The 24,895-nt window shown below is 39.5% G+C and overlaps 1 protein-coding gene across 1 annotated transcript; it reads left to right on the top strand.

Moving 5' to 3' along the window:
• Positions 1-1,009: 1,009 nt before the first annotated feature.
• On the top strand, positions 1,010-23,588 carry CTH (cystathionine gamma-lyase). The gene is made up of 13 exons (XM_005610499.4): positions 1,010-1,417; positions 2,869-3,042; positions 6,095-6,176; positions 7,751-7,846; positions 9,624-9,733; positions 12,010-12,141; positions 15,333-15,390; positions 15,858-15,935; positions 17,189-17,341; positions 17,731-17,852; positions 19,014-19,066; positions 22,158-22,296; positions 22,557-23,588. The coding sequence occupies exons 2-13, from the start codon at positions 2,875-2,877 to the stop codon at positions 22,581-22,583; spliced, it is 1,218 nt and encodes a 405-aa protein (XP_005610556.2). The 5' UTR covers positions 1,010-1,417; positions 2,869-2,874; the 3' UTR covers positions 22,584-23,588.
• Positions 23,589-24,895: the final 1,307 nt, after the last annotated feature.

Below are 24,895 nucleotides of genomic sequence, written 5' to 3'. Positions count from 1 at the left end.
AAGCATAACATATATATTGCTTTGCACCTTGCTTTGCTGTCTCAGAGATTAGAGATCATGACATAACAGCTCATATCAATCTCTTCCTGCTTTTCAGCCAGACTGTAGCCATCACAGAAGTGACTAACCAGTCTTCCATGGATGGATAACTAAGCTGTTTTCCATTCTTTTGTTATTAAAAATAGTCATAAAGAACATCCTTACTCATCTTCGCACACATGTAGGAATACATTTGAAGGGTAAATTCTTACAAGTAAAATTTCGAGTCATAGGAAAACTTGATATATAATACTAAGCTGCCGCCTCATAAAGTTTCCTCAATTTATGAGAGTAAAAAGGGCTTAATTTAGAGCATTTATATTGGCACCATCTTTTAAAGAATCCTTTATTACAGTAACACTAAATAAAATATCCGTATTCATGCAACTCAGGGTTTGTCCACAAATATTAGGAGTAGACTAATTAGGGCTGTTTTAGACTCTCCTGGTCCCTAAGGATCATATCACTTAAAAATGTACCCATGTGGGGGCCGGGCCCACGGCCGAGTGGTTAAATTCTCGAGCTCTGTTTCGGTGGCCCAGGGTTTCACCAGTTTGAATCCTGGGCACGGACAGAACACCACTCGTCAGGCCATGCTGAGGAGGCATCCCACATGCCACCACTAGAAGGATCCACAGCTAAAAATACATAACCATGTACCAGGGGGCTTTGGAGAGAAAAAGGAAAAATAAAATCTTTAAACAAAAAAAGTACCCATGTATTACAGTTAAATATAACTCTGGACATGAGTTACAGTTGATACCATGTTATATTTTTAACAGAAAAATATTAATTAAATATATATTAATATCTGTTAGCGTTTTGGAGTTCATTCATTTTTCCCCCAGGCATAAACATTTTGCTAGGCCTCTAAAAGCCTGCAGGCCCTTAGGCATTGCGCCTCTCTAGTGCTTGATGCCTAAGTGTCCCTCTACAGAGTTCATTGACCTCCCCGCCTTCCAAGGACACTGGGCCTGGGGCCTACACGAAGGAATGTGTCTGCACTCGGGGCCAAAGATGGCCACTTTGGCCCTAACTCTAAAGCCCAAGTTACAAAGAATATGACCTGCGTCATGTTCCTTGTCTGGGCTGGTCACCCCAACAGGCACCTGACTAAACTTTAGAAACATCTCATCCATGGGAACAAAAAAGATAGAAACATCACATCCGTGGGAACAAGAAGAAATAACTCAAAGTATCCAAATGTCTGAAACCCTGAGTCAGAACCCAGAGAAACCTTAGGATAAAAGGGAGTCACAGGCATAGAACAATTGGGAGTCTCACTGAGGAAAGGACGCTTTGCCTCAGACCCGGAGAATCGGCGCTCCTGCCCGCCGTACATATTGTGACTTCCCTGGCTGATTGTGGCGTGGATGTTGTAAGTACCCATTTGTTGCTCCCTTCATCCCTGTTCCTTGTTCTGTTTCTCTCTATCAATAAACTTTGATTGCTTAAACAACCGAGTAGCCTCAGCGGTACCTGTCATTCCTTGCCCTTTGCAACTGCGGGCGACAGTCCACAAGGCTAACTGGAAAAGCAAATTGCCTCCATCTTTCCAGTAAAATTTTCAGAGCTTGTTTATTCTGCACTCTCCTTTTTCTTAATTGGTTTAATGAAGTTTCAGATCTTTAGCTAATACTTTGCAGGAATAGAAATATTCCTAAATTCCCTAGTCCTAGAAAATAGTCACCATAGTAAATAGGTCAAGTCTGTACTGTTTAGGGAACAAGGAGATTTTGGTTGCTTGTCTTAAAGGAGGGATCCTTGTGAGAGTAGGGCTCTGGGTGCAGGTGAAGGGTAAATTGTGACAGGGGACTGTTTCCTTTTTCCTACAAGGATGTTGCTGTCAATTGTGTAACAGTGAAGGCATTTTGTGTAAGGATATGAGGCTCCAATAAGTTTTTCAAAGCCACACTATCTTTTTCACCAGGAAGAGTTTTTCCCGGTACTTCAAAAGAAGATAAGGATGGCTTGAAAAAAGCCTAACTTTGAATACTCTTAGGAAGCTGCCAGAGTTCTGTTTAGAGATCCTCACTGCAGTAGCTTCCTATTACCGTACTTAAAAATATGACCCTCACTCCCGTTTCAATCATCCGAAGTACTGGGTCACGACAGAGTTCAGTGTACCTTAAAAGGGAGGCTACCTGCGGTTAAGGAGAATCTAAGCTACAAATCTGGCAGCTTGAACCACGGTTTTCATAACGAATCTCCACTTTGTCGCTTGCGTCAGTCAGCGCCGCCCTCAGGACAAAGGGTGGTGGGGACGGGCGGGGGTCAGGGGCACGGACTGCCGTAAGAGGAGGCTGTTTGTGTGGCCTGTTGACAGGCTGCTCCTTTTCAACACCAAGCCAGCCGTTCTCCATGTCCCCGGCGGACCTCCGGCCCGAGGGTCACACACACGCCCGAGTGGCTCACAGGAGCGAGCAGGGTAGCTACCCCATGGCCGAGACTCAGGAATTTCGCCCGCAGGGGCCAACACCACGTGGACACCCGGACTCCGCCTTCACTCCATCTTCGGCGCCGGGAAGGGCGGTCCCGGGGACGCTCCAGGCAACGCCTCCCGTGCCGGCCAATGAGGAGCGGGGGCTGCGTCGGGGCCTTCGCTCATTGGGTCGCGCTGGCTCCGCTCCGCGGCGAATGCAACCCTCCTGCCAGCTAATAAAGTCTCAGCCTCTGAGCCGGGGGTCTGGCTTTTGTGCGCTGGCCACCGGTCGTGCTCACTACCCTTAGCTCGCTTTCTCCTGATTCTTCTGTGTGTCTTCCAAACCCTGACGCACCAGTTCCCTACTCTTATCTTACTCGCTCTTTTCCTCTCTTCGTTCTTCGGAGCTCAGCATGCAGGGAAAAGACGCCTCCCCGCACGGTTTCCTGCCTAGGTTCCAACATTTCGCCACGCAGGCCATCCATTCGGGCCAGGAACCAGAGCAATGGACCTCCCGGGCTCTAGTGCCCCCCATCTCATTGGCCACCACGTTCAAGCAAGAGGCTCCTGGCCAGCACTTGGTGAGCTGGGTCTGTCTGGGGTGGTCCAGGGTTGGGCGAGAAAATAAGATGGCTTATAAATTAAAAAGGCACTCAAGATATTTGTGAGATGGCTTATACATCAGGATGGCACCCCAAAAGGATTGCAAGGATATAATCCTTGCCGTTAAGCTTTGTATTGGATGGCATAGTGAGCATATTTCTTTTGATAAGCAGGACAGGAAGGAACAATTTGTCCAACTTGCTGTATGGTTTTGGACTGAAATTCATGTGATTTTAGCAAATTTGCAGTTCAAAACTGAGGATCGTAACTTCCTTGAATTACCTGTAGCAGCAGCAGTTATAAAGATATGGTAAGGAGTCAGCTAAAAAAAAAATTTAAGGATCTGATAATTCACCTAGAATCAAGATCATTCCTGATAGCTGTATTCCATCGTTAATAGTTACTGAGTACTTGCTATATGCTAAAGATATATTTACATGTATTATATCGTGTGTATTACATGTACTGTTTTGGCTAATCCTGACAACAACCATAGACTGAACTAGATTCTCATTTTTCTCATGAAAAATTGAGATGTGAGGATATTAAATAACTAGGCTAAGGCCACATGGCTAACAGGTAGTGGAGCTAGGATTGCAACCCTGTTCCAAAACCCCACTCTTAGGCATTAGGCCACACTGTGCTATACTCCAACAATGCAAGCAATAATCTACCCCACTGCATCATGTAAGCAGTGTGGCTTAGTGATTAAGAGCAAAAATCATGTAGTCAGAGGACTTGGGTTTGGATTCTGACACCACTTCTTCTGAGCTGGGTGACCTTGAGCAAGTTACTTACTCTGTCCAAGCCTCAGGTTGATCTTGTGTAAATGGGGTTAATAAATTATTGGTCTGTGTGTTAAGCTGTATGGTACATTACATGTGCTCAGTTGTTCAGTATTTCACAGTGTTCATATTTACACTTTTTCTATTTGATCCTCACAACAACCAGGTCAGATGGCAGGATATGTATTATATGCTTTTTATAGAAAAAAATATTGACCCAGAGTCATAGATAAGTGACTTTTAAGGCTTATGAGAGAGTCCTTTTTGTTAATCACATAGCTTTTTCCCTTTTGGTAGCATACTTGATGGATTTTGGAGTATTTAAAAGTTGCTGAGTTTAGAAGAAATTAGTTAAACTTTGTAAATCCAAAACCTTGATTATACTTCAAAAATCTCTTTAGTGTGTTATGTAAGTTCAGGAAAAATCTTTTAGACTTAGCCCTTTGCTTTGGGAGGTAGAATTCTACAGCTGGTGTAGGATACTTTTAGCTACTGTATTTTGGAATCAGAATGTGTACACAGCCTATCTTCCAAGCACATGGTTTGTTCCCAGTATAGGGTTTCATGAATGTGTAGCTGCCCAAGCTTTAGCACTTAGTACAAAAGTTAACTAGTTAGCTATGATATTAATAATTAAATGTTTTCGGAGAGCCAGAAGGGATGGAAAAATCCACAAACTCCTCTTAATACCTTGAAAACATCAGTTAACAGCACTAAAGAGAATTTGAGGAGCTAGATGAGAAACAACCTAATTTTCCGCTTCCATTTGGAAAGCCATTGAATGGGCAAGAGGGTGGAAATTTGCTGCTGAAATAGGCTTCTTTTCTCCCCACAACGTTAGATCTCTGCAGTGAATGTTTATGGAAACATGGCATACCTTTCTGTGGCAATAGCCGCATGAATCCAAACAGTTTTTTTGTGTCTGGTGGGTCCAGTGGCAGCTCACGTCAAGGAGCTGATGGTGAGGAGGGGTGAGAATATCCCGGAGCTCTATGAAATATGTCTGCTCAGTTTGTCAGAAACAAGGAAACAAAGCAACAAAACTTAAAAAAAATTATTACTAATACTAGGAGCTCTTGAATCAGAAACAAAGATGTAAAGAGTGGTTGTGTTTGTTATGTACTGTATGAGGCAGGGGAGGAAATGATAGGGTTTTATTCAGTGCTTAAATACTGGGTTTGAATTCTCGCTCCGATGCTCCCTGTAACATTTGGCTTCACTTTCCCCAAAGCAGATCTTGAGGATTAAATAAAATGACTGGATGGATACAGCTAGTATGGTGCCATACATGTAAAAGGAACATAATGCAAATTTTAAAAAAGTATTGCGTGGAGCGGCTTTGCCAAGAATTCCTCTATTATTTTTCTTTTAAAGATTGGCACCTGAGCTAACAACTGTTGCCAATCTTTTTTTTCCTGCTTTTTCTCCCCAAATCCCCCCAGTACATAGTTGTATATTTCGGTGTCCTAGTTGTGGCTTGTAGGACGCCACCTCAATGTGGCCTGATGAGCAGTCCTGTGTCCACGCCCAGGATCTGAACCAGTGAAACCCTGGGCCGCCGAAGCGGAGAGCGCGAACTTAACCACTCAGCCACGGGGCCGGCCCCCCTCTCTATTTTTTGAGTTGCTTTTGTAGAGCCGGCATCTGAACTTTGAGCATTTGTAGGGTCTGTTCATAGCTTCCTGTTGGATGCTAAATAGACCTTGCATCACTTATTTCTGAGGAGGTAAAATATAGGTTAGAATTGGGGTGACTCTGTTGGCTCAGGTGATTCCCTTTTCCTAATATCCCCAGATTAATGGGTAAAGGTGAGTCTAATATAATAATAATGCTAATAATATAAGCAACCATTTATTTAGTGGTTAGCATGTGCCAGGCGCCATGGAGAGAACTTATGGTACATTATTTCGTTTTATCCTCACACCAACTTTATGAACTAGATATTTGTGTTTTGTTCTCGCTTAACAGATACTGAGATTGACTCTGGGAAATGTTAAGTGACTTACCTATTGGCATGTAGCTCATAAGTGGTAGGTGCAGAATTCTAATCCACTTTGGCTGACTTCAGAACCTCCCCACACTGCTATAGCCACAACACTGCTATGCTTCTGTCTAATGGCAAGATGCATCATATATAAACAATAGAAAATCATGATGGTAGGATGAACCCATAGTTGTGGAGATCTCTTTTGGGACTCTGATAATCAACTTAAATCTCTTAAAATGCACTCTACCTTCTCTTCAGGGTTTTGACTACAGCCGCTCTGGGAACCCAACCAGGAATTGCTTGGAAAAAGCAGTGGCGACACTGGATGGGGCTAAGTACAGTAAGTGATTTCCATTTCCAAGTTTGTGAAGTCCAGAATGCATTCTTACATATATAGAGAAAATCATAGAGGCACAGAGTACAGAATTAGAAAGAATAGGGATTAGCTGGTTCAAAACTCTGATTTTACTGAGACATTGAATTATTTGCCCAAGGTCCCCCAGCTGGTAGAATATGCATCTGTGTCATTATTAGGTAAAAATAAATACGAATAGAGGCAAAATGGCAAAACTTGCCACTTGGTATTCATATAAATGCGCTCTTCATCTGAACCTGTCAGTATAAATAGATAAAAATCAACTAAGTTTTGTAACACTACCTATGAGAATATAAGCTTTCTTACACTCTGGTTCATTCACCGGGTAATTTGTGCGTGAGAATAGTACTGAGGTACATTTGCAATAGTCAGGTGCCCTTGATAATGTCTTCTCAGAGACTGGGGATTGATTCCTTGAATCTTGTGTTGCTTTTTCATGAAAGGAGTAGATTTAAGTCCTTGCTGTCTATTTTTATAAATGACACTAAATGAGAGCAGAATCGTGACTGGAAGATGAGTCTTATGAGGCTTCTCACCACAAGTGTGTAGGAATTAGAAATGTTAACGTGAATTGTTGGGTTTGTTTGGGATTTGGGAGGGGGGATTGTTTTGTCTTGGATGAGATTAACACTAAATCTCTGGAATTTAGTGCTGTCTGGGGAACATTATTTCCTGCAAGAAGTATAAAGGCTGAGTGTTCACATGTCAGACACTTTTTTAAGTGGGCTCCAGTAAAAGTGGTTGTTTTCCACTGGGTTTAAGTGTAGCTTTCTATATGAATTCACTGTTGGATCTCAGATCTGCTTAGTAAACAACTGTAATTCCAACCTAGACTTTTCTGAGAAGATTTTACAATCATTATACTTTTCAAGTTAATTGGATTATTCCTTCTACCAGTCACAGGTAATTTTTAGCATCAAGGTGGAATATTGATATTTTGTCAGGGTACTTTCTTTTACAGTTTAATGTGCACAATGCCTGTTATTTTTTAATCATTCATTTTCATTATTTTTGTTCAATATACGATTCAGGATCACTTTTATTAAAAAGAGATTCCAAATAAAAAATTTTTAAAAATGTATTAAATTTATCAGACACATCTCAGGTCTGATTTTGATATTTCGTTAAAACATTTATTTGCTCAATTGCATATCCATATAGTTAATGAATGAATATATCTTATCTCTGTCCCCCAAGTTTGAAGTTTCTTTACAGTTTGGTGTTTTTAAACTGTAATTTAATTGGCAGTTGGCCCTTTATCTCAGAATTTTGTAAAGAATTCTTTCCCTGAAGTGTTTCAGAGAAATGTTATAACCAGAGCAGAATTATATATTTTTTGTTTTGAAGATATTTTATCTCTGAAGTAGAAAGGGGGATTTTGTAATGGTATTAATCAGGGGATGTCTGGTAACTCAGCAGCGGTGACTGTCCTTCTGTCAGCAGAGAGAGGGCTATAAGGTAATGCAAGTAAATACTGTAGGTGTTTTTAACCTGTAGGTCTGACTTTTTGGCTTACTCTAACTTGGTTTTTATTTTAGGTTTGGCCTTTGCTTCAGGTTTAGCAGCCACTGTGACTATCACGCATCTCTTAAAAGCGGGAGACCACATTATTTGTATGGACGATGGGTATGGAGGTAAGTGACCGCTCTCATTCATGTTGTAACAGCTGATATTTTAAAGATAATAAAGTGGGTCCTGAATTATATTAGCAATGTTACCAGGATTATTGATTATTTATTATATTTTAGTGGTGTTGTAGACGCTCTATGCTGGCTCAGACTTGGTAAAGGAGGGGCATAAACACTTTGGGTCCCTGCTCTGGAACTGCTTATAAGAGAGAATGTCTAATGAGAATTTTACTTAAGCTGCTAGAATGAGGATGTAGGACTTGATCAACTTTCAAACATATTTTGCTCTAGAGAAGGCAGTGTTCAAAGGGAGAGAGTTCTAGTGTAATTTATAATTTTACCTGCAATAAAGAGGGACTGTAACCCAGATCACTCTCAGAGAGCTTAACTCTACCCACCCCTTTTGGTTTTAGGGGACCTTTAGAAAATCTGTTGAAGACTATGGACCCCTTTCCATGAAAAATGTACTTAAGATGACACCCAACATTTATTGTTTTAATTTTAGGGTCAAGTTGGGGGGTCTCACCCATTGCAGCTCATCCGTGGGTTCCCTTGAAGCCTATTTATGGATCCAAATTTAAGAACTTCCATTCTAGAGAGTTCAAATGCTTGTTATGTAAAGTGGCGAGTGGAAGGTAAAGCAGGCAGGTTGCCCTTACCTTTAAGCAAGACTGATTTTTGTGTTCAAAACAATAGCAAAAAATTTTGTAAATATACATATATATTCCAAATGCTTCCAAATAATTAAAATGTGACTTCTAGTATATTGTTAACAGTTTTTCTCTCTCCTATCTGAACAGGAAGTTAAATCTGTAAGTTCTTTGAAGGAAGGGACTCACCCTTAGTAATCATTTTATCCCTCAGAAATTTGCAAAGTGCTGTGTATTTTATCTTAGGTCCCTGTGATAGTTTGTTGAATCTAAATGACAACATCTCAAACCTTTAGTTACTTCTAGAATGCTTATAAAGACCTCGTAGCAAATAGAGTACAAAATCTTGAAAATTGCTGTTGATTTTTAACAATTCTTTACATTATTTTTCAATCTTATATTACCTAGGGTCAGTCTACATAACATCGAAAGTTTAGTGTATTTTTGATCATAGAGTGTTTTTCCTTTTGTTTTTGGTTGACTCTCGATAACAGCAGTTTTCCCTTTAAATTTGCATAGGTAAAAATCAAATCCAGAGCAGTGTTTATAAAACAAATTATTCTAATTATTCTAAGTCAAATGATTTATCTTCTTTCACTATAAAACTCTAGTAGTTTGATTTACATTGTCTCACTTAGTATTAAAACTTTCAGAACCACGTAACAAAAAGATTGAGAAAGTACAAAGAATAATAACCAGTTCTTTTCTATTACCAAAGTATAATCAGATTGAAAAATTTATTTTGAACATTTCATTAACCTTGGTTCATTTATTTTAGATCTGAGTACTAGGAAGAAATTGTTTAAAAAGATATTGATGTTTCCGAAAACATGCCACTTAATGTTTGAAGAGTAGAGATTGTATGTTCTGAGAAACATCTTCTGCTTCGTGCCACTTAGTGTGGATATCAAATGTGTTTTATTTGACTCTTTAACTTTTAGTTTAAAATCCAAGCCTTATATTCTTTACTATACAAGATAGGTAAATTATTTACCCAAAGTAGAATTGCTTTGAGTTGTGTTATTATTGGTGATTGACACTTGCTTATATTTTTAAAGTGTTTATACCTATAAGGAATGAACATTTCTTGATACAATATTCTTTTCATTTTATCTGATTCTCTTCCGCTGCAGGTACAAACAGGTACTTCATGGAGGTGGCATCTGAATTTGGATTAAAGATTTCTTTGGTTGATTGTTCCAAAATCAAATTGCTAGAAGCAGCTATTACACCAGAAACCAAGGTAATTCAATTTTCAGTTTTGTCTGTTTTCCCTGTGATATTTTGTTTTTATCATTTGTATTTACTAGAGGACATAATTTAAATCTGAATAACAAATTTTATTAAAAGCCTTTGGAAACCATCAACAAGAGTAAGATAGATCTGGTGTCTCCTAGATTTTAAAGCATAATGGTTAGGTACACATTCTGGAGTGGGTTTCGAATTCTAATTCTGCATCATAGTTGCTGTATTATCTTGGACAAATTATTTAACCAAAGTCTCACTTTCTTCATTTGCAAAATGGGAGTAATTTCTGCTTTATAGAAAAGTGGTTCTGTGAATAAAATGAGATAATGCCTATGAAATGCCTGGTACAGTACCTGATACCTAATTGTTAAAAATTTGTTAGTAAGAGCACACAATTCTTAACTGCGTTACCAAGTTAGTGTTGGTAACAGCAGTCATCACAGAGATTGGGTTACACAAAAGGACACTTTTGCCAAACCCCCAAACCCTAAGCATAGTGGCTTTTTCAGCGTTCTTGAGGAATACTTCAGCAGCAGAGAATGGGCCACAAGCAATCTTGAGCGTCCATCCTGAGAAGCTTGTGTGCTGCCCGAAGGTGTGCTGTGCCTGAGTGAATGGCATAGGCCGTGTTCTTTCTTGAGACCTCCTTGAAATTCTGCATGCGTAAAAGAAGGACCAGCGTCTTAAAAGTCAGTCTTTTCCAACTTCTTGCTAATGATTAAAAGGTTTGAATTGTGCTCAAGATTATGTTACAATGAATGCTAAAAAATGAAAACTTTTTCTCACACAAGTAATTACTTTGAAGATTAACACAGGGGTGAGCTTTGAGTGATTCAGGTTTCTTTTCAAGGGAATTTGTTTTTTATCTTGCTTGGGAGAAAAGATACTTGTTAAAATAGCTGGTCTGGGTCTTTCTAAGGGAGGACAGCAAATTGTGAGTATGTTAATTCTTGTCAACACAACTTTATGGTGTGGCTCTTTACCAACTTGAATTAATACATTTTTCTCCCCTGAAATATCTACCTCATCATTTAAAGTAAATTTTTTAAGTCCATATAATAACTGCTTTGTATTTATTTACACTTTTTAAATTTATTTTTTAATTATCAGTGGGAATAATAAACTCTTGCCCAGAAATAACTTTTATAGGTTCTTTAAATAATTTGATTCTCATAGAATGTGCATTATTTTAACTACCTTACCTTTTCTTCAGTAAAACTCCAGAGCATGAAACCAGATTTCTTGTCCATTTATATAGATAATAAAAAAAAGGACAATTAATCATTTTAAGAAGAAAACTGTAGATAATGTCATAATACAGTGGTACCTTGTTTAACTAGTGGAATTCTTTTCTTGTCTTTGCTCTTTTCAATAACTATCAAGCATCCACTATGTGCCTGAATTGCGAATTGTGCTAGGTTTTGGAATATACAGATAAATGTGTTTTTTCTTAAGTGAGCTGTAGCCAGGTGTTCTGCTGTGTGTGTCACTTCTTCACTCTAAACCCCATGCTCTTCTTCAAATTATGGGCACTTAGTTTCTAGTTTCTAGTGCATCTGGCTTTAGTAATAGTTATTAATATTAAGTTAATATTAAGTATTTTTTGGCATTATGGGGATAGGTCCCTTTAATGAAAATTCTAGGATGTAACCTTAGACTGTCTATGTTATTTATCTTTGAGAACAAAGTTCCCAGACACTGAATTATGTTTTGGAATACATATTAGCCCTGAGCTAACATCTGTTGCCAATCCTCCTCTTTTTGCTGAGGAAGATTGGCCCTGAGCTAAAATCTGTGGCCATCGTCCTCTACTTTATATGTGGGACGCTGGCCGCAGTGTGGCTTTATAAGTGGTGCATATGTCCATGCCCTGGATCCGAACTGTTGAACCCTGGGGCACTGAAGCGGAGAGCACGAACTTAACCGCTACACCACTGGGCCAGCCCCTACTTCCTCTTTTTTATGGAAAATAATCACAATAATTAACTTTAGCACTTTTCTGCTTGTATGTATATCATCTTATTTGATCCTTAGAACAGTTCTATCAGGCAAATATTACCAATCCCATTATATAGATGAAGAATTTGAGGAATATAGAGGGTAAGTTACTTAGCTCTGACCTCTCAGAAATTTATGGGGTTAGAATTCAGATTCTGGCCTTTCAACTTCATCACCCGTGCTCTTCTGGCTTCCCAGATAGTCACAGTATACGGGAGGTAAGTTTGTAAAGTGTATTTTAACCAACTATTGTCATTTACTGAATTGTTTCAGCTTGTTTGGGTTGAAACCCCCACAAACCCTGTTTTGAAGATGGTTGACATTGAAGCCTGTGCACATACTGTGCACAAATATGGAGACATTATTTTGGTCGTGGATAATACTTTTATGTCAGCGTATTTCCAGGTAAATGAACGCAATTTTTTTGGCATGATTAGTAGGCTGTACAGACACCTGTAATTGGGAAAGGAAGGACTTGTGTACATTAAAAAATCATTCTCAAACTCATGAAATCTAACCATAATTATTGATTAGACAGAGAATTAAAATTAGACCTTTTCTACCATTGGTTAATATGTTTTTTCAACCCTAGGTTAATATCTGATATGGGATTTTGCGTGTTTTAAACGTTGTCTTAATTAAAGCTTTTAGGTTCTCTTAGGATGTGTAAGCTCTGAAGACCTGGCCTTGTTATGGAATTGTTTCTGTTGGTGCCTTGCACGTAGTAGGGAGTTGAATGTTTATGTGCTGGTTACAAGTCAGTCACGTTATTTTTCAGTCACACCTCATATACTTATGTTTGTATATATTTTTTACCTGACCAACCTTTCAAATAAAAGGAAAAGCAAAGCTATATGCAATGACATCTCAGTGTATTTCACATATATTATTTCTCCATTTCTCTTCTTTCTTGTTTCTCTTCCCTCAACCCCATAGAGTATGCTTTGCCCTCTGTACCTTTGCCTTATTTGTATTATGAGTTTCCACTTCATGTTGCACATGTAGCTGTAAGTTTTGATAGTGCTGCTTATAAACTGGTATCTCTTTTCCTGCCTCCCCCTCTTCAGACATCTCTCCCTCTGTCAAACCCTCCCACTCGTCCTCCGTTCCTTTCCTTTTTCCTCCTACTTTTTTCCAGGTCTTCTTCCTTTTTGTTTTGCTCCCTTTGGTGGATCACCTTGAGATCTCTCTCTAATTGACTAGCTGTCTGTCTTTTCCCTCGTTTCCTCTGCGTGATCTAACTCTGTTCCCTTTCCTTATTAGGACTTACCTTCTCCCTGCTCTTTCCTTCCTGCCTTGTGGTCACACTTATTACACTTCCTGTAGTTTACCTTTATTCTGCAGAATTCCTGAAGTCCCAGCTTATTTTCTCCAGTCTTCTGTCAGGCAGATGTTGACAAGCTCAATTGTTTACATTTTCCCCTTTCTGCTCTGGGTCCCTCAGCGTGGCCCAGGCTGCTGCCACCAGGTGACTGGCCCACTCCCTGGGAGTTTGCATAAGCGTGTTCTTTACCTTCCTCCTTTTTGTTCAGAAGGCACTACCATGTTTTATTTTCCTTTCCTGAAACACATTTCCTGGCTACAGTGCATTTGGATAGCTTCATGGGCCACCTGCCTATGGCTCACAACATACCTTTGGCTGCTTGTTGTTGCAGGTACAGCAGTCTGTTTCCAGGTGAAAATCTCCTGGCTTCATCTCTTTATCTCAGGCGATTTTCGCTCTTGGTTTCTTTATCCCAATTCCTTACCCATCTACCTCTTACAAGAGGCCAGTTAATACAGTGTAGGAGCTGAGTCACGGTGACTCCTGTTTATTCCCAAAGAGATTTCATGAGTAGTTTTAGCCTGAGCCTGCCCAGGTTACTCATCAGGCTGGCCCTTTTTCTCCTATTACCATCACTAATCTGGGTCTGGCTTTCCACCTTTCTGAAGCCAACATCACGTTCCTCATGCCAGGGACTGCAATTTGCTTCATTTCAATCTGGGTTCAATCCAGCCGAATTAATCAGAATCACGCTGTCCCTAGACTGCCACATGTATTGGTTCCACAATGCAAATCCTCTGAAAAGGTCCTCCCGTTGTTTTACCCTCGTGAAAACTGGATATATTCTCTTTCTTTCCTGACTTTTGTCTTCTGGATCTTCTGTAAGTCGTACAAAAGGCAAAATGCACATACCAGCACAGAGGTTCAGAGTAGAACTTCTGGATTCAGGGAGTCTGGCTGTGAGTCCTGGCTCTACCAGCTTTTTAATCTAAGTCATCTATTTTATTTTCCTTAGTTCCTTTTTCTCATTTGTACAATCAGAGTTATACAGGTAATGATTTTATATTGAGTTAGGTCAAGTATTTCTACAGTGCTTCACTGGGTCATGTAAAGGATTTAACATAGTTCTTGGCACACAATGAGATCAACAGATATTAGTTACATATTTCTGTTTTTCCTTTTGACCATAGAGTTTATAGAATGTGGGCACCGGGAGAGAACTTAGACGTCATCTAGTTTGACCCATCACTTTGGAGATGAATGAACACATATGTAGAGAGAGCTTTGAGCAATACCTTGCTTAAAACACCCTTTTTTTCTTTTTGAGGAAGATTGGCCCCGAGCTAACATCCATTGCCAATCCTCTCCTTTTTGCTTGAGGAAGATTGTTGCTGAGCTAACATCTGTGCCAGTCCTCCTCTATTTTATATGGGATGCCACCACAGTGTGGCTTGGTGAGTGGTTCTAGGTCAACCCCCAGGGTCTGAACCTGCAAACCCCAGAGCGCTGAAGTGAAATGCATGAACATAACCACTATGCCATTGTTCCAGCCCCTAAAACATCCTAGTTTTGAAACACTCTAAATGAAAAAGTCCTATAGCCCCCTACACTAACGCCTTCCAAAGACTAAACAACTAGTGAGGTTAACACACACACTTTATTTTAAATAAAGTAATTGGAAAGATTTTGATAATAGATTGTTTAGTGAATAAGTTGATTATAACTTTAACTCTCACTATAAACAGACATTTTAAGACTAAAGGATTAATTTGCAGGAAAATTGGGTGAGGGAAAACAATCCAAACAAATTTCTTGATAAGTGACTTTACACTTGGCGAAACCAGTATAATAAAAGAGTAAGAGTCAAAAGCATGGCAAACCAAATGAATAATCACGGCACACATCGTAAGGTTTGAAGGAATAAAAATGTAAGCAGATTAGTTTATACTTCCTTGCCATAACAATTGCTGAATGTTGACGTCAACTATTTTATATGTTTATTGAGTCATAAAAATGCCAACATTTCTGCTGTAGGCAATAAATTTTGGGGATGGTCAGCAACTGCTCTAAAGAAGACCTGTTGACCTGAGTTTACCTGCTGTTTCCAGCAAATTTGTGCCTTTGGATTGAATACTGGCCGTAATACTTCGCGGTTTTATTTAGTTGGAGAAGGAAAGGGAAAAATAATGTCAGCGGTCTCAGAAAATTTTAAGATGTATGTGTTTTTGAAAAATTAGAAAGAGAATGGGATTTACAATAGCAAATAGGCAAGTCGTGTAACATATTTTCAAAGGATTTCTCATTTAAAATAGAAATTTACTGTTCCTTTCAGCGGCCTTTGGCTCTGGGAGCTGATATTTGCATGTATTCAGCAACAAAATATATGAACGGTAAGATGTGCACAGTCTCCACTTTGATGCTCTTTTCCATGGATAGAAGAAAATAGTGTAGGCCTAGACATTTTGATCTCTTTTCTTCTACTGTTATTCAGGTTTTCCCTGTGACTCATATAGAAAGTAAAAAAAACAAATTATGCTTTGATTAAATTAGGATTTCATTTATAACAGACAAAACTATTCTCATGATTTATGAGCAGAGGATTAAAATATACCATAAAAGTTTATACTTTTATCCTGCTGACAGCTTAAAAAGAGACATTTAATTTTTCTATGATTTTTATTTTGTTGTTTTAGGTATCGCTTTTGCTACTGTCAAATTGAATAAAGTTTATTTAGACTTATTCTGTAGGGCTTTTTCTCAGAGACTTTTTTTCTGTTGAAAGTCACATGTTAGAAAGTTATAAAATGAAAAATAAGCATACATTGTTTTTAACTTAAAGGTTTTTGTTTTGTTTTAGGTCACAGTGATGTTGTAATGGGCCTAGTGTCTCTTAATTCTGAGAGCCTCCATAGTAAGCTCCGTTTCTTGCAAAATTGTAAGTATTAAATAGTCCGGATTTCCCCTTATGCTCCCAGAGTGACTACATCTGATGTTTGTATTTCCTCTGAATGTTGTGAAGTGATAGCATCCTACTGATTTAGGAAGAAATGAGAAACAGAGGGGAAAGTTATGATTTTTAGAGGAAAGTAAAAAAATTCGGTTATAAAAATAGAGTTATAGCATATCAGGGCTTAATGATATTAGAGATGAGTTTTATTTTTCAAATCTATGGTAATTTTGATCATAATTTGGTAAAGCTCCAGTGAATTTTTAGTTTTAAGACTTAATGGAATTTTTTCTTTTTTTAAAAAAAAGTTTGGAATGATGGCTTTCATTTCCTATACCTTTTATACATGGAATGGTGGCTAATTTTAAATAGCACTTAAGATATAAACCGATATTTTTTGTTAGATGTCTAAAAACCATTTCCTGTTTAGATTGTTTAGTTATCTCAAGTATGGATAAGGGTTTATTTAAAGAGAGTCGGTTTAACCATTGTGATTTGACAGACAGATCAGATACAGATGTAATTAGGAATAAAAATGCCCTTCTAGAACATAGCTCAGTCAACACCATGACTGCAGCCTTGTAAGACCCTGACAGAGCACCCAGCTCAGCTGTGCTGGGGCTCTTGACCCAGGGAAAGATCATAAACGCATGTTGTTTTAAGCTACTAAAAAAAAAAAAAGCCTTTCTAGGAAGTAAGTATTAAAGTAACCAAAGGGGTTCCTGAGGAGGGAAGCAATAGCTATTGCTTGAGAAATTCCTTCATTTATAAAAAGTGGGAGTGAAGTGCGTGTCCTGCAGGTGTGTGAAGTCATAGGCTGCTTTAGACAAAAGCTAAATAGAATGTTAGTACAACATTCAGTAATAATAGAAGCTGACATGCTATTTTTCTCTACATGTAACACTTTTTCAAAGAAATACAAGGTTAAACCATGTACAGTATGTCATTTCATTAAAATCATAGAAAAGATTATTTGTGCTCATATTCAAAAAGTTTCTATCACTGTTTGTACTTAGTTTTCAGGATATTCATTTCACCTCTCATTTTAAAGCCCATTTCTCTAAGCATATTTTATGTTTCATTCTCGTGCTTCTCATTTGATATATTACTTTTTTCCCCTAAAACTCAAACATTGGGCTTTGAGGCTAGCTTCTCAGTCTCTATAATGAAAAGGAGGGGCAAGAGAAATTTCCGGGTTCCTCCTCACCTTCAAACTAACCCAGTATTTGTTCATTTTACAGCTCTTGGAGCAGTTCCATCTCCTGTTGACTGTTACCTCTGCAATCGAGGTCTGAAAACTCTGCAAATCCGAATGGAAAAGCATTTCGAAAATGGAATGGCAGTTGCTCAGTTTCTGGAATCTAATCCCCTCGTAGAAAAGGTTGTTTATCCTGGTATGTTCATCTGATTTCTAAGCACATATGCTTACACTAGGATTTTAAGGGTTATCCTAGGCATCCTGTTTATGTAACATTTATTTGTAGGCGGGGAAAATGTTCCAGGTTAAAAGGACAGCAAGTGCAAAGGTCCTGAGGTGAAAAAGACTGGTACTGCTGGTGTAAAGAAAGCTGGTGTGGCTAGAGCATGGAGAAAGTAGAAAAGATAGGTCAAAATGAAGCTAGAGAGACAGAGACAGGGGCTAGAGCAAGTAGTCAGATGTGAACGCGCCATAAAGCTCATGATTAGGATTATTTGCAATTTACTTAAGCAGATGGTGATTTTTTTGTTCTGAAATGATCTGTTTGACTCTAAAATAAGACTTTCATTATGCCTGTGATTCCAGGGCTACCCTCTCATCCTCAGCATGAGCTGGCAAAGCGTCAGTGCACAGGCTGCCCCGGCATGGTCACTTTCTATATTAAGGGCACTCTGCAGCATGCTGAGACTTTCTTCAAGAACCTAAAGGTAAACATTCAAAGTAGGTTTGTAAATTGTAGACATAGACCTTCTTACAGCAGTTCAAGGTCTCTCGCTTCCATCCAGCTCAGATTCATGTTTTTTCCCTGCAGCTCACACCCATAAAGCTCTTCAGCATGAAACGCATTGGGGTGGAAAATTCACATGTCAGTAGCAGACATCTGAATAACGTTCGTTTACTTAACTCTCTAGACACTTCCACCAATTTGAGAGAAACAATGCTCTAATGCATTGGTTTTCAAATTTACGTAAGAGTGAACCCCCTTTTCAAATGAAAGATATGTAAAACCTTGAAGTAGCGTGTGGTTAGTGCACTGCCCAAGGCTGTTGTGAAATCCAGCCTAGGAATGGCTTTCCAAACCTTGTGCTTCCCGGGCTGCATCTACCTGGGGTGAGGGAGGGAGGGAGTTTTCACAGTGGCAGGAGGGTCTCAGGGCCCTGGCAGGGAGGCCTACATAAGTCCATGCACTGGGCTTACACTGAGCTCCAGCAGTAGGCTCTGAGTTGTAAATACTACAGGTCTGTTGACTAGGACACTGTCGGATTAGTCAAAGCCCTGCTGGTATCTAAAATTTGTCCATGTCTAACATCAGAAAGATAATTGTGTATATTTAATTTAATACAATTGCGAGAGTAATTTTTAAAATACTTGTAAAATTCTGTGACACTATAACACTAAATACAAAAACTGAGTTGTTTTCCTTCTACTCCAGGAGGGAGTTAAATGGATATATTAATTTAAAAAGCATTACACATTAACAAGTAAGGGTATAACTTGGTAGACATTTAAAGATTTTTATTTAAAGGGTAAGCACAAAGCTAAGCCTCTCAATGTAGTAATTCTGAGGTTTAGAGCTCACGTTAACTGTTACTTAAGTACAGGGCCAAATTAGGAAGGTGTGGGAGATTCCCCTTGATCAACTTTTAATGTTTTAAAAATTTGCACATGATATGTCTACTTGGTGAAATCATCGTTATAGATTTTATTCGCATGTTTCCTCTGAGTTTCTTGCCCAATTTGCAGTTTATTCATATTCACCACCATTTCCCATCCTCTGTCCCAGGGCCGTTTGACTAAAAACATTTATTTTTAGACCTTTGTATCTTTATTTCACTGGAGGACCTAAATGAACGTTTTCTTTGCCTCAGGTATTTACTCTGGCTGAGAGCTTGGGAGGATTTGAAAGTCTTGCTGAGCTTCCGTGAGTATATTTCTGTTCTTCTGAGTATTTTAACTTTGATGTCAGCTTTGAAGCTTGTTTGGAAAAAGGAGTATGATAAAATCAGGGCTAATTCAAGATGCTGAACAGCAAGAACTGCATGGCCCTGTCTAATCAGAATGGACTCTACCTCGTGGAATGGAGACCTTGATAAAATCTAATGGGAGCTTCCTATCAGTGAGCTTTGTCCTCCCAGATTTTGCTTCCTTCTCTGTTCTGCCTGAAGGAGATTCCAGCAGTCATGGAGTCTTAGGATCATCTGACCTCTGACCCAGGGCTGCTTGTTCTACCCACCTCTGCCCTGGAAGGGAGGTTGGGGACTTGGTGCTGGAAGGGCTGATTTCAGGGCTCCCTGAAGTTGGGGAATGTGTTTCTGATGAAGCACCTCCATGCCCTTGATTGTCAGAGGAGGGCTTTAGTAGATAATAAGGTCAAATCCCTTTATTTTCTGTTCTCTGGGTAAACGTTGAATAGCTCCATGTTATCTGCAAGATAAACCCAAAATCTAACTTGGTATTCCTGGCCCTTCACTGCCTGACCCAATCAATTCATCAAATTTTATCAGAGCACCAGAGGATATTAGAACATGAAGCAGCCTGAGGTCAAGCAGCCTAAGAGCTTATTCTACAGACAAGGAAACACAGATTCAGAGTTTTGCTAATTACTCAAATGTCACACAGGAATATGTTAGCAACTTCCCTCTTCAGGCTTTGCCTTGAAACAACGAGGGGAGGTAAAAGCAGCCTGGATCTCAACTGAGACCTGTTCCCCTAGTTACTTAACCTTTGAGCTTCAATATTTCACCCATAAAATCGGATTAATAATTAAAATGGTTATCATTTATTGATTACCTGTCCCACCGAGCATTTCTGAGCTATACCCTGACTTTCTTGTATGTTACTATGACCATATGTTGTAATTATTGCAGCGGTAAATCAACTTCATTACCTAATAATTTTCAACTGTGTGAAATGTGCATGGTAGGTTTCTGTGTTTGACTTTTCATAAACATTGCTGGAATGGTCTGGAAGCATTGTGCTGAGGAGCGCCAGGGATTACTTTCGGCACATTTGCTGCCCTCTCCTAGTGGTTTACAGTTTCTGGGGAGAGAACGGCAGTTCCTCAAAGTTAAAAAAAAAATAGGGTGCCCAAATAATGATTCAAGTAATTAAGATAATATGTATAGTTTTCCTTAGTCCTTCCAGAAGATGCCTGCTAGTAAGTCTGGGTGCACAAGAGGGCACACTCAGCATATGAAATTGGTTTATTTTTCATAGTAACGACATGTGTATTACTTTAAGGCTCTCTTGAAAATAGACCTCCCCTGATTTATTTAGGGATTTGGTTTAAGTTGCTTGGCTCTCAATCTCTCCAGCTGCGCCCTAACCCCGATCAACGCCAGTGGACGAGGGAATTTAGGTCAGGGCTTGTCCATTCTATCACCTCCTTCTGTGTCTCTCAACTCAGCTGCGACTCGTGCAGCATTGCAACGAGGGAGGCAGGAAGCAGAGCCAGCGTGCACAGGGTTGGTCTCCCAGCCTAACAACACGTGTTAATTCTGTGACCTTAGGAAAGTCATCATGCTCTCTCAACCTCGTTTTCCTCAGTTGTCGGATGTGGATAACACTGAACCCAGCCCTTAGAGTCGATGTGAGATCACAGGGGCAAAAAATGCCTAAGCTGATGCCTTGATTCGTACTATGTGCCCAGTAAATGTTAACTACTATTATAAATTATTATTTTTTAGTGGCATCTACAACATCCTGGGTATTTATAAGTGGTTTATATATGTTCCTTCCATTAATGTCTGTGACAATCTTTTGAGATAGGTCTTATGTCCACTTTTTATCTATTAAAGAAATGAACTAATACACACAAATGACCTAATAGAGTAGCCGCCTCACGTAGGCACACAATAAGTGATAACTGTTATTTCAGATAAGAAAACCGACTCTGAGGACAGGTAACTTTTAAAGCCCACACAGCCAGGATGTGGAAGGGCTCCGATTCATGCCCAAGTCTGTTGGTCTCTGAGGCCTAATTTCTTAATTCTACCTGTGCACTCTCTTTTAAGGAATTAAGAGCTTGAAAAGGCCGAACATTTGAAGGAGGATGTTTGTGTGTAAAACGTCATTAGAGTGATAGAAGATACCCATTTACTTTGACCACAGCTGAGATTTTCTTTCCATGGGTCTGAGATAAGTTAGGAGAAAGCAGTGTAGGCACTGATTTTGCTGGTAGCATGCAGGAAAAGGATGCATGTTGGTGGCCACGTGTGTATTAGGGCCTAGTAAGACTGAAGCCGTCCCTCCAGGCTGCCTCAGCCCCCAGAAATTTCTCCCTCCTCTGAACTTTGGTGGTCCTTACTGTCCTTACTTGTTGGGCATTTGCTGAAGACTAGTCTGTTTTGTGAGTTGTGTCAGTCTTTAGCTCCTGCTTTGTTGTATAGGGTAAAGAAAAGCTCTCATTCTTCTTGGTTTCCCAGTTGTCATTATAGTGCCTGGCCCACAGTGGGTGCTTTGCCTTTCCACATGTTGATGATGAGGATGAGTTGCTAGATAGTTTTGAAAATCCTTCCAGGCCTCTCTCTGTCATGGGTTATGGGCTGGAGTTCCTAATGCTCACTGGTTGCTGCTAGTGATCCTGGGTTCTTTCCCTGATTTGCCTTGGAAGGTCCAGTTCTGGACTGATCCACTGATCGAGAGCTGGTTCATCTTGGGGTATATGACTTCTGGCCAATTCCTCATTCAGGCAGGTGTTGAAATCCACACACTGGAGACTGTGTCTTTCCCTCCTGCATGGGGGTGCTTGACAGGCACCTTTAGCGTCTGGATTGAGTATACCTTATTGACGGTATAAAAATGACAGAAGATCTTGATTTTCACTTCAAACCATGACTAGAAAAGATAATTTTCTCAATTCCTTATTTTTTTGCCTGTGAAAAATCATAGGCATATAAAGAATTTAATATTTAGAGCAGGAAAAATTTGAAGATAATTGCAATTTATGAGACAGAAATATGCCTCCACTGATATAATATAGTGATTGAAAATTTGCTCACTCTTTCTTCCAGGGCAATCATGACCCACGCATCGGTGCCTAAGAGCAACAGAGATGCCCTTGGAATTAGTGACACACTGATTCGTCTGTCTGTGGGCTTAGAAGATAAAAAAGACCTACTGGACGATCTAGATCAAGCTTTGAAGGCAGCAGTAAGTTTTGTTAATTTAGCATGTGTTCGCATATGTCTGCTTAACCTTGAGGGCCGGGTCACCATATTTATAGTGGCCTCACTGTGCACTGTGGAGATTTTCTCTTCTCTTCCTATAACAGACAGGGCGTATAAATGTGCAGGGAACTCAGTCAAAGTGCAGATTTAAAAGATGTTAGTATTCAGAAAAGCGTCCTTGGAGAAGGTGAAGTCTTTGCCTGCGGGTTACTAACGTACTTTTCTTGTGCACTGTTAATACAGCACTCTCCAAATGCAAGTCGTGGCTAGCATCCCAGAACTGCTATTAGAAGTTGCTTCCTGAGAAGATCAAACCTTCTGAATAATTGAATGGACCATGAACGAGCCTTTGCAGAATTTTCAAGTGAATATTTTAAGGCACCTCCTTACCTTTCACAATGGTAGCCTTCCAGGGACCATCCCTGTTAAAAACACGTTCGTGTCTCCCTTATTGCCAGCAGATCAATTCTATTAATATCTTTCTGTTAATCTTGGTGTACATTTGCCTCTGAAGGAGATGAGATTTGTGCTGCTTTGGGGGATCATGGTCTTTTTTTTGTAGCTTAAGATTTATATTGATCGTGTTTACAATATAATGGTGATTCACTTTTGATGTTTTCTGAAGAATTTAAATTGTTAAATGAATGTTCTTAAATCAAATGTGATTTTTGCATATTGCTGAAAACAGCACTTAAAACAATGGTTTACACTTAATTGCCATAAGCCAAAAATCAAATATTTGATTTAGCCAAAAAGTCTACTGTGAAATTCTACTGATTTAAGGTTGTACTTACTATTAAAAAAAAAATAAATCTAATTATCAAATGCATCCCACTGTGGTATTCCTAGATTATGTGGCTTTAACTTGTATTCCTGGTCCCTTTTAATTCCCTACTCTCAAAGTTCTCGGCCACTTATGTTAATTTTTATAAATTCACTTGTATAGCTATCATGCCCACAACTTAATGTTTGCAGGTTAGTTATAAATTCTTTACGTGGCATGTCAGAAGCTACTTTTATACACAGAAATATTACTTTTTATATTTTTATCTGAAATAGTAAATTTGTTGAGGCTAAAGGAAGAAATCCTTAGAATCTTTTGTAGTTAAGTGCATAGTCAGCAAGTTACTGTTAAGAAGTCATGAGTCAAATAATTAGATTTTTAAAGTTGTTTTTGTACAAAAGACTTTCAGTCATATGTTTTCTATCACCATTTGTTTCAGTTAAAAAAAGCATTCAACTTGACTAATAAAAGTGCTGGGTAGGAGGAGAATATATGTTTTGATGTTTTGTCGACTTTCCGAATTATGCGTGTCGAGTCTGGAAAGTCCGTCTCTGTGGGCAGCAGCGTTTTGAGGCAGGCCGCGTCCCACTGTGGTCTCCAGCAGATCTGATTCCTTGCCATTTCAGTACCTTAGGGCTGTGGAAGTAAACGAAGACCAACAAAATGGGACATGCAAAGGCTATTTATTCTAAGCTTGCCAGGGAGTCAGCTATTGTCAGTTATATTTTGGGACAGACTCAAAGGCGGGCAGAGCATAAGGAATTGTAGAAATTTTAATATCTGTTGATGTGGGTGAGAAATGAAAATTTCCGTATTTAAAACTGTCAGGTGACTTTTAAATGGATAGCAGTAAATCACTGTCTGAAATGCTAAAAAAAAAAAAAAGCTGCAAAACAAAGGCAGACAGAGATGGAAAGCTTTATAGTGTAAACAAGGGAAGGGCTCAGGTGTGCCCTGATCAGAGGTGTGGCCTGGGGAACCTGTGGGATTGCTCAGAGGGGCGCATTTGGCTTTCTAGGGTTGGTCCTCCATCGAAAGCAGGGACAAAAGGTAGGGAAGCTGTCAGTTATTAATCAAACTAACCAGAAGCTATTGTTTAGCTTCCTGGATTGTCACCAGCGATGGCAGTCAGGTTTACTGCAAGTCTGACTTAAGGTAGCAGCGTCCTGGGTTGTTAGTGTAGATAAGAGAGGTGGTTTTCTGGGGAGGTTGCTGCAGATAGTAGGTCAAAGTTCTATTTTCGTATATGGTCTGTCCGTTGTCCGTTTCTATATTTAGTCTCTCAGAGCTGCTGGTGAGCAGGCAGTAACTACCATCCTATTAGTCAGGGTTCTCCAGAGAAACAGAGCAGATAGGATACGTGTGTGTGCATGTATGTGCGTGTGTGTGTGTATAGAGACACAGAGAGGGAGAGAGATTGAGAGAGATCTATTTTAAGGCATTGACTCACGTGATTGTGGGGCCTGGCAAGTCTGAATTCTCCGGGGCAGGCTGGAGAGTCGTGTACGAATTGTTGCAGCCTTGAGTCCAAAGTCTGCAGGGCAGCCTCGCAAGCTGGAAGCTCAGACAGGGTTTCTCTGTTGTGGTCTTGAGGCAGAATTGCTTTGCCTTCAACTGATTGCATGAGGGCCACCCATATTGTAGACTGGTGTCCTTTACTCCAAGTCTACTGATTTAAATGTTAATCATATCTAAAAAATGTCTTCATAGCAATATCTGGACTGGTATTTGACCAAGCAGCTGGGCACCATAGCCTAGCCAGGTTGATGTATAAAATTAACCATGATAACCATGTTCT

The sequence above is a fragment of the Equus caballus genome, chromosome 5 (genome assembly GCF_041296265.1).
Source record: "Equus caballus isolate H_3958 breed thoroughbred chromosome 5, TB-T2T, whole genome shotgun sequence".
NCBI lineage: Eukaryota > Metazoa > Chordata > Mammalia > Perissodactyla > Equidae > Equus > Equus caballus.
This window is presented reverse-complemented; position numbering and strand designations above follow the sequence as displayed.